The sequence below is a fragment of the Dreissena polymorpha genome, chromosome 5 (assembly GCF_020536995.1).
Source record: "Dreissena polymorpha isolate Duluth1 chromosome 5, UMN_Dpol_1.0, whole genome shotgun sequence".
NCBI lineage: Eukaryota > Metazoa > Mollusca > Bivalvia > Myida > Dreissenidae > Dreissena > Dreissena polymorpha.
In genome coordinates this window covers 35,146,296-35,160,851 of record NC_068359.1, presented here as the reverse complement: position 1 = coordinate 35,160,851, position 14,556 = coordinate 35,146,296, and the positions used below count along the sequence as shown (strand labels likewise).

The following is a 14,556-nucleotide window of genomic DNA, read 5'->3' as shown; positions in this document are numbered from 1 at the left end:
AATGTTGATCAGGAGTAATTAGCGTTATAGGAAGAAGAAACTATAGTAGAATGGCCAAGACATTAACTCAACTCTTGCACTTGGCTAAATATATGTCTTCAACATGTCGAGCAAATTGCCAATAATGCTTGTAATTATTAATTTTAACAAGCTGCACCATGCACAGGTTTGACCTTTTAGTGTGACCATGATCTCTGAGCAAGAGGCACATGATCACATGATGACAGTCGCGTGATACTCTTCTCAACATTCTATGATAAATTACTTTTATTTTATGCTTTCCGGTGGTTTATAGATAAATATCAGTGAATTAAAACTGATAATTTCACTGTTTCAAACAGTGAAAATTATCGATAATTTTCACTGTTTACTGTGAAATGACGTCATTTATTTGACGAAATGACGTCATTATCCCAGCGAATATCTTTAGTTAAACACTAAAGCAATGTATATAAACTGTGAAAAAAAACCATAAAATAAAAAGACAATTTGTTTGATTCGGTGGATTATCGATTTTAATTCACTCGTGATCATAGAAAATATATATTTTCACGAGTGGCGCAAATATTATTTTCTATGATCACTCGTAAATTAAAATCGATAATCCACCGAATCCAACAAATATCCTCTATTAAATTGCACAAGGAATGATGAACTTACAGGCCTGACCAAATGTTATACTCAAAAGGACTTTTGACCTTAAAGTCCGACATTGAACTTGACGGGTATTGTGCGCGTCACACTCATGGTGATCATTTGTGGTGATTCATTTTAAAATGCGTGATGAATGTTAAAAACAACAGTGAAGCTGTGAATGCCCAAATTTAACCATCGACTCCAAAGTGTGACCTTGACCTTTGAGGTATGGAGACTGACGATACACGTGACAAGCCGTCTCCTCAAAGCAATTGTGGTAAGGTATTTTAAATTGCATAATTAATTAAGAAGTGTAAGTCCGGGAAACTCTGAGGAACAAGTGCGCCCACGCACACACATGCACTCAACCATTTTGGACCATTATGACTGCTTTACACCGTGACGTAGCCGATGATCTATTTGGCAACCTTACCGTTTAGTATGGTGATCGACCGATACCATAACCTCTAGTATATAAACGTATATGTTAAGAATTCGACCTAGTTGGCCTCTGCATTTCCTTTGTTGGAGAATAGCAATCTATTGAGTTGTGCGTGTCCTCTGAACCACACTGATCAAGTTTCTTCTTCTTATTTGTTCAGGTCGCTCATGACCTGATCTCATTGTTTGCAACGATTGGACTTTCAGGTACTATCAGTACGGTAAGTTCACGACCATGAGCCTCTTTCAGAAGATGGCGTTAGTGTCCAGATAACTTGAATCGCAGACATTAATGAACATGTCTGGAAAAGGCGTTTTTAGTGTGAGCGTTAGCTCATGCTAATTTTACAGACCATATTTTGCAAATCAGTATGTGGCAAGAAGGCTTAGGTACGGTATGGGAGACAACCCCACTGCTTGTTGCAGCAGACGATAAATTCCATTCTCCTAGTCCTAGCAGAGTTGTCGTTGGTGCCTCACCATAATGTGATGAACCGCTGTGTATTGGTACACTGTGCAGAGGGTTTATAAATATGACTCATAGTGTTTAACAGCTTATAAAATGAGATTGGCAAGTCTGGTGTTTATCATTGAAATCTGTACATATTGGCTGCTTTCAGTGAAAACGGGGCTTAATGCATATCAGATAAGATTAGCCTGTGCATACTGATTAGCCTGTGCAATGCGCAGAAGCTAATCAAGGACGACATTTTACAACAGCGAACACGTACAGTGCTTTTAGCGCTTTGATTATACACGTAGCGCGGACACTGTTCTGTTGTAGTGCAGTCGCAGTGCAAATGTTAAGGTCTCAATAGCCGCAGTGAAAAAAGCCTAGGAAGTGTTTGAAAGACCGCATACAATAGAAGAAAAACATTTTGCAGGTATTTGGATTAAAAAAAAACACAAGCATTTGTTTACTTAATATGGCTACCGGCGTTTTCCAAAAAATGTTTTGGTCGTATGATATAATTCCGAAATTTAATAAGTTAACGTGTTTTTAGCTTGATTTCAACAATAAAACACATTCAGTCCTTGTTTGCATTTATCGCTGTATTCAACAGTGACTTCCGCATTTTTTTTTCGAATGCCCTGCTTTAAAATCAAGGGCTTAACAGTCGTTAAAATTTGAACAGCCCAATGATCTACCAACTAAGGAAGCTTATCCGACTGTTAGTGTAACATGAAGGTCATAATTTTAGTGAAAACTGTATGAAAATGCATACTTAGTCGGGGAGACTGGTAACAGTTGGTAAATCACTGGGCTACAAATCCGAAAACTGCATGTCTGATTTCGATTGACCACATGACTCATTTTCGCCATAAGGGCGAATTGCGTTCGTCTAGAGGGCTAATTACATTTATTACGTCATGTCATTAATTTTCCCATATATAGTATAAACTTGATTGATATTTGACAATTCTTAATTCGCTTAAACTTACAAATTCTGCTACATATCCAATTTCATTTACTTAAGAAATCTTATGAATCTCACACAATGCATTTCACGTTAAGGATTAAAGAACGCTGATAACAATATTTAAGTAATCTATAAACATAATTTATTGGCAATGCTGTTAGAAATCAGAGTAGCCCATCGATATCGTATGGGCATATCTTACTAAAATCCGTATGAGATGTGCTCTGTGGAAAGGGGATTTAATGCATGTACGTAAAGTGTTGTCCCAGATTAGCGTGTGAAGTCCGCTTAGGCTAATCAGGGACGACGCTTTCCGGCTTAACACATTTTTTTGTTAAGAAGAGACTTTCTTTAAACGAAAAATATCATAAAAGCGGAAAGTGTCGTCCCTGATCAGCCTGTGTGAACTGCACAGGCTAATATGGGACGACACTTTACGCACATGCATTAAACCCCTTTTATACAGAGCACGAATTTTGCATTTTATTTTATTCAGTTGCCTCTATAATTTGACGTCATGCGAAAATAAGCCTTATGCCATATATGGTCAGCGCTGCTCCAGACAAGCAAGCGCATTCACACAGACTAGTCAGGAGCTTAGGTGTCCGCTTATGAAACCACGTTACTTGCATTACTTTATAGCGGACAGGGTTGCTCCTGATCACGCAACGCGTCTCGTCTGGTCTGGATAAACGCTGGCTACGTATGCCACAAGATCCATTTTTACATGACGGTGCACATTTGTAATACCTTAACAACGAAACTACAGACAGCATCAACGGATTGATAGTCAACATTGGCTGCTTAGAATATCTATAATTCAACTGCATATTTAATACGTTTCGTTTTTTATTTGTGTTAGTTTTTTTCCCCCAAAAAGTTGCGTCCGAGCATTTTATTTTTCCCATTGTAATAAATTCACGCGATATTTTTATCTTAATATCCTTGTTATAGATTTTTTTTCATTATCGAAACCTGAAAATAGGTACCAAACTTATAGAGTGTGACTGCAAAAACCCGAACAATCACATAAATTACCAAAGCTACCTATTTTCGTTTTTTAATGAGACCAGATAACGTATTTCTGGAGTCATACCCGGTTACTCCAGGATGAGTGAATATGAGCAAAACCATGCTGCTGTTTATAATAAGGCGCAACTTCCTTGTTTACTTATAATAACCGAATAATGGCTATTTTCGAGTGCTTTTCATGTCAAATGATACGTGGAGTACACGTAATTAATGGGTTACCGATTAGGTGGAGCATAATAGAGTTTATTTTGAAAACAAAACAAACAAGTTCATTTGATTGGGTTTTTGAATTAAGAATTACAAACAAGTTTGACACCCGTATTAACTTTACATATCATATCAAAATATATACACGAACCACCACAGTCCGGTTGTATTTTTTACTCTATGAACACACGGATAAACATCGGAAATTCAAACTGTATTTTGAGTAAATGGGACGATTTTATTTAATACTCAATGCATTTAAAAAGGAATAACCAATGGGAATTCAAACTCTATTTTTTGGCCAAATAGTCATTAAAATACTGAACGGAAAATAAATTTAAAAAATATTGTTGGTTATTTACATGAGCTGTTTTTATTCATTTACTTAACTCTGAAAAAATACCATTTGATGAGATAAAAGCATAACAAGTGACAGCCTAGAAAATCATTTGAAGTCTGTGTTCTTCAGGATGCGTATACTTATTTCGATATTGTCAATTTTGATAGGTATTGTCTTTGATTGTGATTATTTTGATACTAATTTGCTAAGTGATAAGTTATACAAATTAATATGTTTTGTGTTATACAATCATACCAGCCATGATAAGGATTAATCATGAGATACTCGGCTAAATTATATATACAATATATATATTGTTAAAAAAATACGTGTAATATTTTAATGGAAAACATGTATGTAGTTCGAAGGGATTGTAAATAATTTGGAGTAATAAATTTGACTCATTGTGCTGTTTATTCCAAAAATTAAAATTTATTATTTGCGCTTTTCTTCTTAGACGTGACTTCATAAAGAGAAGCTTACTTGACACAGCGCTATGTACCTGAAGCAATATCAAACAATACGATATGTGTATTGCAGGAACATGTTATTATGGAAAAGCATACTGCAAATATTATTGACGCCGACGAAGAAAATGTTAAAGACATTACACAAAGAAGAAATATATTTTATACACGTTACGTCTATGGTTTCAGGTGGATGCCACGCTGCTTCGTTCATATGCCGAGATGAGAAGACGGGCAATTTTGCCTTTTACGAAAACGAAAAAGAGAAATGTTTGAATGGTGGGTTTTCCGAAAACGTGCATTAATCTCGAGTTAGTACGATGGTCTCTAGTTTTGTACACGAGAATTAAAGCAATACATTTTGTAAAATATAAAATTATGCAACGTTTTCATTGTCATTGACAGGTGTAGTGCAACAAAAAACGACACAGATAACAACGAAAATATCGTCCTCTTCAACAACGTACTCCAGTCAATCTACGAGCACCATTATCCCGCCACTCTTAAAGCATATGTGTACACTTGGCAAAGACCTACTAGAGGGGTACGAATGTTGTGGCTGGTACATTCCTTTCCAACCGGAGTTTGAAGCTTGCTGCAAGGTTACGATGACGAAAACCATGGTGCATTCAGGGAAACCGGATAAAGATTACACGTCCGTAGTTTTTTTAAATTTGTTAATCCTAAAATGCATACATGCATTATGTTGAGGAACAAATAAATTTAAATATCGATTATTAAAGTAAACTTCTATTTAGGCTAGTCAACCAAATCGTGTAACGAATTTAGATTAAACGAATAGAGTTATGCGAAACTATAATATCGATATTTTTTCCTGAAAATGTTCGATCTCGGTATATTATACTTTTAAAATAAAACTGTCACAGGTGTTGCCGAGATGACATTACTAGAGCCTACAAACGAACGGATCTGCCGTGCGCATATCACCCAGCCAACAATGACCAGTTTTGGAACGCCCTTCGAGTGACCGCTCTCTTGAAATCACGAAGACTCCTGAATGAGGCCTGTCGAACAAAGACAGGTTTGATTTAGTTTTTTATCGGCTGTGTTTGCGTTCGCAAACATGGTTCAATAAGTTGTCTATGTCTCAAAATATGAGAAGCGTAAATGTTTCACCGGCGTTGTTCCTTTACCTTATTTTTACCAGCGTGTTTGTTGGTAATAAAGCAATTTCATGCCAAAAGTTAAAAGGGATATGTAACAACTTTTATTATATCTCATGTGGTCAATGACAAAATATTATATTCAAGTTCTGCTCAAGACTTCCGCATGAATACATGGTTGTTAGGTGATTTTTAGCATAGTTGCGCAACTATGCTTATGTTAGAGCTTCATTTCGAAAACCGACATGGAACGGTTGACCATTATGAAGCCTTACCTGATAAAAAATCAGACGAAATATCTATTTAATTTAGTATATGGTAATTCTAACATTTTTGTATTTAGAAACGTTTTTCTAACGTTTTCTTCCAAGAATATTGCTGACAACGTTTTAAGTGAATTTTTCTAAGACCGTTTTACGTAAAAAAACCTTCTAAGAAACTAAAACAAATTTCGTTCGTAAAACAATTCTGTTCTGGTTGATAGTGATCTCACACCTACTTTCTATTTCCTTTGTTTACTGTTCTGGGAGAGGTCAAATTCATTAGGCCCTGGTTTAAGGATATGTAGAATTTCATTGGTTAATTATAAATAGAAATTAACATATTCTCAACAGGAAGTGGGGCATAAAGCACTTTCGTTCTTTGTAAATGTGTAAAATAAATAGCGGAGTACGATGAATGTTTTCTGATTTATGACATGGATTCTGACCTGCCTTTCTATGGATTAAATGAAGTAGAGTTTGAAAGTAACAGAGATGTGTTAATTGAAATTAAAAGGATTTACTTTGAGCCAGAAATTAACGTTACGAGTAGAGCTAACGGTTTAAATGTGGCATCGAATTTAATGGATTCGCGCAAATTCTGGACGAGTGTTGTGTCTGTAAAATATTAAATGGAATGCCGTAAATGTATCAAGTCGGAAAAGAAAACGGATGGTTGCATAATGGTATGCGTGAAATAATGTAATTCTACCTTTTTATTTTCATAGTTATGTCATTTTGTAACCATTCACATTCGTCACGATTTGGAATTCCCGTTTCTAAAAATAGAACATTTTGGTAGCATGAACCAACAAGGGAGGCGACTCGTGAAGTCAGAAATTGTTAAGGTTACAATAAACTAAATAATCGAGTCATGAATATTCGAGTCATGAAGGTCTGTACTCTATAAACCAGGGACCTATACTGTATAGGTCCGTGTGTAAACAAATCATCATATTTTCCTCGAAGGCATGTTTTACACTTGAGACTGTTGTTCTGGTTTTATCGTTTGGAGATATTGATAGGGTAAGCATAGGTGTTCACTATTAAATACCTGAAATCGGATAAAGTTAGAGATTAAAGTAAAAAATGGTACTGCAAAAGGTTACAATCCACTACAAAACGGCCGAAAAAAGAAGGTGCAAAAACAGTCGATTTTGATTTGAGTCGAACTCTTTTTTGGTTTGAACATGACATATCTTTTTTATTGCTTAAATCGATTCAGCTTAGAATGCCCGTCAAGAAAAGGTATGGTTATGGGGGTCTCTATGTGCAAAATGTTGTATTTATTTTCGCTCAAATTTGTCGCTGTTACATTGAAACATATAAGGAAACTATTAAGTATATTTTGACCTAAACATTAATTTCAGCAGCAACTTCCCTGTATCTTGCAACTATGCATTCAACGCCATCGGCGCTCTCGTTTTATTTGTGAACGTGAGCTCACAAATAATGCAGACGCAATTTTGCAAATCAGTATGGGCTTAGCTACGGTCGGAACCGTAACCCGTGCCTGCCTGTGCGGATAACTCCATTAAATTTAAGCAGACGACGAATGCTAAAAGCGTCTGCTCTAACCACCGCATCTGCCTGTTCTCACTGGTACACTACATAGTGTGTATTTAACAGCTTGTAAAAAACGTTGGTCAGTCTAATGTTTATCACTGAAATCTGTACATATTGGCTGCTTTCAGGGGAAACGGTGCTTAAAGCATGTCAAATAAGATTAGCATATGCACACTGATTAGCTGTATCAATTGAAAAAAACACACACATCTCGACCAGTGTTTTAAGACACACTCTTTATAAATTTGAATGGGTTGTAGTCATTTCAAACTTGCGATATAAAAAGCTATAACATAATTTTGAAAACTGAGTTGCGTCTAAGATTATACAACAGCGAACAAATTCAGTGCCTTCAGCGCTTTGATTTTAAATAGTATTCGGATGTAGAGAACATGCCCCACTTGTTTTACACAAGAATTACGCGTGTCAATACATGCTGCATTAGCATAAGTAAGCCCTATGCTAACGGAGTGTTAAGTGTATCGTCTTTCGTGACAATACTATTAGACGCATAACATAAATACAGCCATTCTTTTGATTTCAGTATATTATGGCCGAGTGAAATTCGTGAACAAAACCTCAGCTATTTACTCGGACCTGAAAATTCGCTTAAACAAGCTTGACTTGAAGTCTCCAACTTTGAAAAGGCAGGACACAAATTTAGACCTGTACATAGAAAAGGATCGCCACAGACCAGACCCATCGAAACTTCACGGGAAATACTTTCTGATTATCACAGAAAACCAGAAGCCAGCAGTAACGCCGTCATACATTAACGTCAAGAATGACGTCGTGTATAAGCTTGCTAAATCGCACAGACGTTCGTTTGAAAAATTGCGGAAATTGTTTGCGCTTTGCAAGAGTCTGTTGAATTGAGCGCTGTAGAAATGATCGCCGCTCTCTAAGTGAAAGACGGGTACAGGGCGCGGAGAATAGGAAGTTGGTGTCCGGACAGAACTGGGCTATTTTTTTTTATAGCGTTTTGCATAAGTTATGATTGATGATGATACGGTTAACAGATTTCAGGTTTTAACATGCTTTTAACACAATGATATCTAGAAGTTATTATATCGATGGCCACTAAAATACTCATAAACTAGATGCCAGCTGTGCTAAATCCAAATAAAAAGGGAGATCAGTATGTGGAGTTTCGAAAGTAATTGACACGAAATAGCAAAAATCCCTGATGTGCTGAAACACGAAGGTCCAAAGGAATTAAGCAAATGATGGTAGAATACTAATATTTTGCAAAGATAAATGCATGAACTGTGTGGGGTATACATTCATTTTCTTCTTCAATATTTTATTGGTATATGATATGTGCATCATGTGAACACAATAACTTGTTTAACATTTATAATTATTGTAATAATACATTAGAAAAATATGTGTTTGTAAAAAAAAAATAACTATACAGTCATGTCTGAAATATGTTCCTGCATTTTACAGCGAATAAATAAATGTTCAAATCTATGTTTCTAACACACAATAACATGTTTAGGTAAACGAGCAACAAAAGAAACTGCAAGTACGTGAATATGTGTAACTAATACTTTTTAAACTTGAGCGTACGTTATTTGTTTAAAATAAAGATGTGTTTTCGTCTACGTAAACAAGTGTTGTGGTCCTTGAGCAAGATTTTAGACTCGTCTCCCTATTTGTTTCTTCCACGTTCGCCATATTTTTAAACATTTTTTTTCACAAACAGTGAAGAAAACTTCCGGGTACAAACTTCTGATAGTAATAGTAATAACAAAAACATCATAGTTAATTGACAGAGCAGTAAGTGGGTTATACATATTCTTACAAATCTGAAGTATATTAGTTGATAAGAATTTATTTATTTAACATAGTCACAGATCAAACAAACAATATTTACAAGATGCATGCTCACGTCACATCAAATCATAGGGGCGCAGTATGCATCCGGCATCCGTTCAATGGAGAATCCGTAACAGAACAACAAGAATCATTTTATATACAGCGTCAGTCTAAGCATCAACATAAATTTCAATCTTCTTACATCGTTACAATTGTGTGATTTATAAAGGTTGACACGATAGCAGTGATTTGTTAAAGTGATTTGATTAATTTTGGAATATTCTTACAAACTATTTGATGTCTTTAAAAACTCTTAATTAAAGTGACAGTTTGAGATAAAATACAAACTGCATCAAGTCTGCTAAAATTATCGACGAACAGTACATTTATTCCTTTTTAAAATAATTTGAGAATGATTTCTAGAGGATTTTTTTAACACTTAAGACTGAAAACTTAAGAAGGTAAATGGGCATTTAATACCATTCATTTCAATTCAAATGTACACTAAAATTCAAAATCTTTAAAATGGATGATCATATTCATAACTGAAACAAATTTAAATGCAAATCTGACAGATATTAAAATGCTATGACCGAAAGATATCATAAATTAATCAGTTAATTAAATGATAAAACGTTATGCTGTAATGTTTGAAACAACTCGGGGGAGAAAAATCTTTTTTAAGTATTTCACCGAACTCTGAAATCTTTTGTAAAACAAGTTGGGCAATGGAATGGCGGTAATTAATTTGAAAATGGTTTGAAACCACACCCTTGATAATAGTGTCTTGTTCTGAGAAAATTGGGCTTAATTCATGTGCGTAAAGTGTCGTCCCAGATTAGCCTGTGCAGTCCGCACAGGCTAATCAGGGACGACACTTTCCGCCTAAACTTGATTTTCGGTAAGGAGGGACTTCCTTGAAACTAAAAATACCATTAAAGCGGAAAGTGTCGTCCCTGATTAGCCTGTGCGGACTGCACAGGCTAATCTGGGACGACACTTTACGCACATGAATTAAGCCCAGTTTTATCAGAACAAGACTTAATAGAGTTTAGAATTTAGCACAATAGACACATTCATCGTAAAGTTTGCTTCGTGTACAACACTGTTAATTAATTAATATATGTCCAATTACAGGACAAAAGTATTTAACCTGTGTTGCTGTAGGTACATGATGGATACACCTTTTGAATGAGTCTCTTTAGATCCTCGTTACAGGTGACAGCTGTGTTACACTTAGTAGTAGTATAATCATACATATACATTTATAACGACATTTAATAATATTTTCATATCACGCGACAGCTACGTAACACTTATGACGGGGTCTTACAACCACCATATCATACGAAATGTAGTAATTAAGATCTTATATCATTATTAAAGTACATAAGGACTTTGAGGTTTCCACTTTTTAAATAAACTGGTACCGCATCAACACTTTTCTGCGCTCACCGCGGATCCTGCTATTTTAGATCACTTCAGCCCTAAGAATACTAAATTGAATGAATAAAAAGCGTTTCTTTACGTACCTGGGTTACACGTTGTAGAATCGAAGCATCGGCGTATGTTCCGTTGTGTAGACGTGGTCACTTCACGTACCTCTCATCTTTGGCTGTTATGAATACAGCGGTGATATGCACAATTATTTCATACATACTAAATCCTTTTGTAGCATTTAAAGAAGATAGCAAATACTACAATATTTCTTAACATAGCTCGGCTAAACGTTTTTAAGAGGCTAATTTAATTTATTTTTCTACACATCGCTTTGAGTATTGTATGAGGATAAATGAAGAACACTTTGTAGCCACACAGTTTTCTACAAGCAAAAACACTCATTTGCTGACATAATGAATTGACATAAAAACTTTAAAAGTAATTAACATTATTTGCCATATTCAAAAAGCTATATTTACGTGCAAATTGGTATTGTGAGCCTAGCTTCTTCAATTGAGCCATCACAAAGTCAGACATACATGGAAAACCTGAAAGTAATTATATAAGGTGGCATGAATGATTGATTGATAAAAACGTTTATACACATATTTTGAGATGCGCACATCTGTACAGCATAACAATATATCGATAAATGGAACCAAAGCTCATTTTTTGTTATGCATTGTTATACATTTCTCGTTTCAACAAAGTTAAAAACATTATTTTCAAAGACCCTGTCCACATAATTTACGTTAATATAACAATAAGTTGTCATTTTAATAACACAAAATTAATCAATATCATTGGATGACAAATCAGACAAACATAATATTGTGTTTAATAATTATTAGCTATACAATACGATTTAATATTTTATATTTGATGTTAATATCCATATCTCCAAAGAGACCGATGGTCTGAGCAAGTTTCATGAAGATTGGGCAATAAATGTGACTCTAGAGGGTTCAACAAGTTTTACTATTGCTAAATAAGGAAAACTGCCTCTCCTCCCGGTGGCCTTTACGCACTTTAACTATTTTCAAACTCGACCGAAATATCATAAACACACATTTTCTATCATGATGATTATGAATAAAATGTTTATATAGTTTTCGAAAAGTTTTACTACAGCCGTATGAGCAAAACTGTCCCACCCATGTCGGCAATGTTTTAGATGTACCCGACACCATTTTGAACTCGGCCTAAGAATCATTGGGAAAATATGCAGGTTTTTATGAAATATTCTCAATTAACCCATTTATGCCTAGCGTCTAGAAAAAAGACCTTGGCAAACAGCGTTGACCCAGATGAGACGCCGCATGATGCGGCGTCTCATCTGGGTCTGCGCTGTTTGCTTAAAAGAATTTCTGTAAGAAATATTCTAAATATAGAAATAAATATACTAGACATCCCTAATTTTGTAAATAAATCGATCCAATTTAGAAGAATGGGATAGTCTACTAGGCATAAATGGGTTAATATGGCCTAAAGTGTTCAAAAGCTTAAATGTAAACTTATGGCATAGTTTTAGATTTCACCTAACACAATTTGGAACGCGGCGGAGATGTCGTTGAAACCATTTTTTAAAATCTTTCTTGAAGATTTGACAAAAAAGTAGCTTCTAGAAAATTCCCATGGTTGATAATATATGAACATTTATAGGTTTTAAGTTTGGTTGATGTGAAGTACCGGTAAGTGTTCAGAGTAGAAAATGTCACTTTGTTTTAATCCTATTCAAGCGCGAAAGAGAACAAATAAGCATGTATTGTAGTACATAAGGTTAATGTAGGTTAGTTATTAACCAGGTTTTCCGAAGGAAAAAACTGGTTATTAGATTGGCGAATGCGGGCGGGCTGGCGGGCTGGCTGGCTGGCGGGCTGGCTGGCGGGCGGGCGGGCGGAACAAGCTTGTCCGGGCCATAACTTTGTCGTTCATTGTGAGATTTTAAAATCATTTGGCACATTTGTTAACCATCATTAGACGGTGTGTCGCGCGAAAAAATTACGTCAATATCTCCAAGGTCAAGGTCACAATTTGAGTTCAAAGGTAACAAATAGCCATAAATGAGCTTGTCTGGGCTATAACTATGTCATTCATTATGAGATTTTAAAATCATTTGGCACATTTGTTCACCATCATGGGACGGTGTGTCGCACGAAAGAATCACGTCAATATCTCCAATGTCAAGGTCGCCACGACTAAAAATAGATTTATTTGAAAACAAACTTACAAAGGGGGTTAATTTTGTTTGTTCATTTCAAAAGTTAAGTTTGAGTTGTCTCCCTTTATCAGATTTTTTTTCACAATGAAAACCTGGTTTTGTGACAATTTTGTCCTTTGTTTTTTATTTGTACTGGGATTGTATGTACTATTTTTATTAATAATATCAAATATGTGAAGCTTGCATAAGAAATAAGAAACAGCCCCTTCTCCTTGATTCGAATAAGGAACAAAGAAGTGATCTTGCGTATTCGAATAAGGAATAAAGAACTAGGAAGACGAACCAATTTACTCGCCATCATAATTGTACATGAAAATCTATCCTTTTTGTCTAAGGCAGCAAATAGTGTAAAACAAAAATTCGCTCTTAAATGGAGTTCACCAAATAAATCGACATATACGCACAGCTTCATAGCCTCAAAGCTTCATAGCTCCCGCTTTGTGAGCCCTAAACTGGAACTGTGCTGTCACTACACTGATATATGACCACAAATATTCTTTCGTATAGAACAATATTAGAAGTAGGAAGAACTCGTTAAATTCCGTTGATACCTTTGCAAGCAGAACAGGAGTCCCATACCGGATAAGCTCCTATCTATTTTCGAATATGAAATATAATATACATGCAGAATGTTTTTTATACAATATTTTAAAAAATTGACCAGTCGATTGACCTCTTCTTGAAAAGTATTTAATATGGTTAAATATCATATGTCGACGATAAAAGGGCCGTCCATCAGATTGGTTAATTGACAAAATTAAAAAAAGTTGTTTCAGATTCGCAAATTTTCGTTTTAGTTATATTTTTGAGGAAATAGTAATACTGACCATTTACCATGCTCTTAAATATCTGTAGTGGGTGTGGGGGTGGGGACACATGGTAACTCAACTCAATGGAGTTTTACATCCATTTTATTGCAGACGTAGACCAATATAGTAAATGACGGAAAAGACCTAAACAAAACAATGACAATATTTTACAAACAGAACAAAACAAACGATACTACAAAATATGAATGAAATGAACATCACATTAATTTAACTAATTCACACACATTTCATAATGCAATAATACACAATGTTCAATACATGAAAACAGTTGAACAACTCACCAGGTTGGAACATAATGAAGACCACGTGGATGGACTTGCGTCCACTAGACGGTCTTGGCAAATGCGAGCGTGGTCAGTAATTCCATAATGAAATCAACAGGTACAATTGAATGACCAATGAAAATCTTGCATCGGGTCAATTCATTATTTTGATTGGACATAACAATTATTACATCAGCCTGCATGGGTGAACAAACACTAGAGAAAGGACAGAATTTCCACAAAAAGTAAAATGTGTATTATATGAAAGGGAGATAACAAATTAACCTGTACTTCACATCTATTATATGCATCTTTTGATGATTTGAAAACCTGAAAATTATAAAACGTCGTGCGACGCGAAACGATTGAATAATTTGGAAAGTTCTGTTGTTGTCGTTTTATTTTGGGATACTACGAGGACAGCTTATGTAGGTAAAAATACATCCGCTCTAAGCATGAGCATGGATAGTCGAGTGGTCTAGGCGGG

The 14,556-nt window shown here is 35.3% G+C and overlaps 1 protein-coding gene and 1 long non-coding RNA gene across 2 annotated transcripts; one reads left to right on the top strand and one right to left on the bottom strand.

Moving 5' to 3' along the window:
* Window positions 1-4,092: 4,092 nt before the first annotated feature.
* On the top strand, window positions 4,093-9,113 carry LOC127881675 (uncharacterized). The gene is made up of 5 exons (XM_052429780.1): window positions 4,093-4,244; window positions 4,734-4,823; window positions 4,950-5,199; window positions 5,432-5,586; window positions 8,039-9,113. Exons 1-5 carry the CDS (start codon window positions 4,208-4,210, stop codon window positions 8,368-8,370), a joined length of 864 nt encoding a protein of 287 aa, XP_052285740.1. The 5' UTR covers window positions 4,093-4,207; the 3' UTR covers window positions 8,371-9,113.
* A 1,186-nt stretch (window positions 9,114-10,299) lies between these two features.
* LOC127881715 (uncharacterized) lies at window positions 10,300-14,152 on the bottom strand. Its single transcript, XR_008050214.1, has 3 exons — window positions 14,088-14,152; window positions 11,235-11,303; window positions 10,300-10,930 (listed from the first exon to the last, which is right to left on the bottom strand). It is a non-coding gene; the product is annotated as an uncharacterized LOC127881715 (long non-coding RNA).
* Window positions 14,153-14,556: the final 404 nt, after the last annotated feature.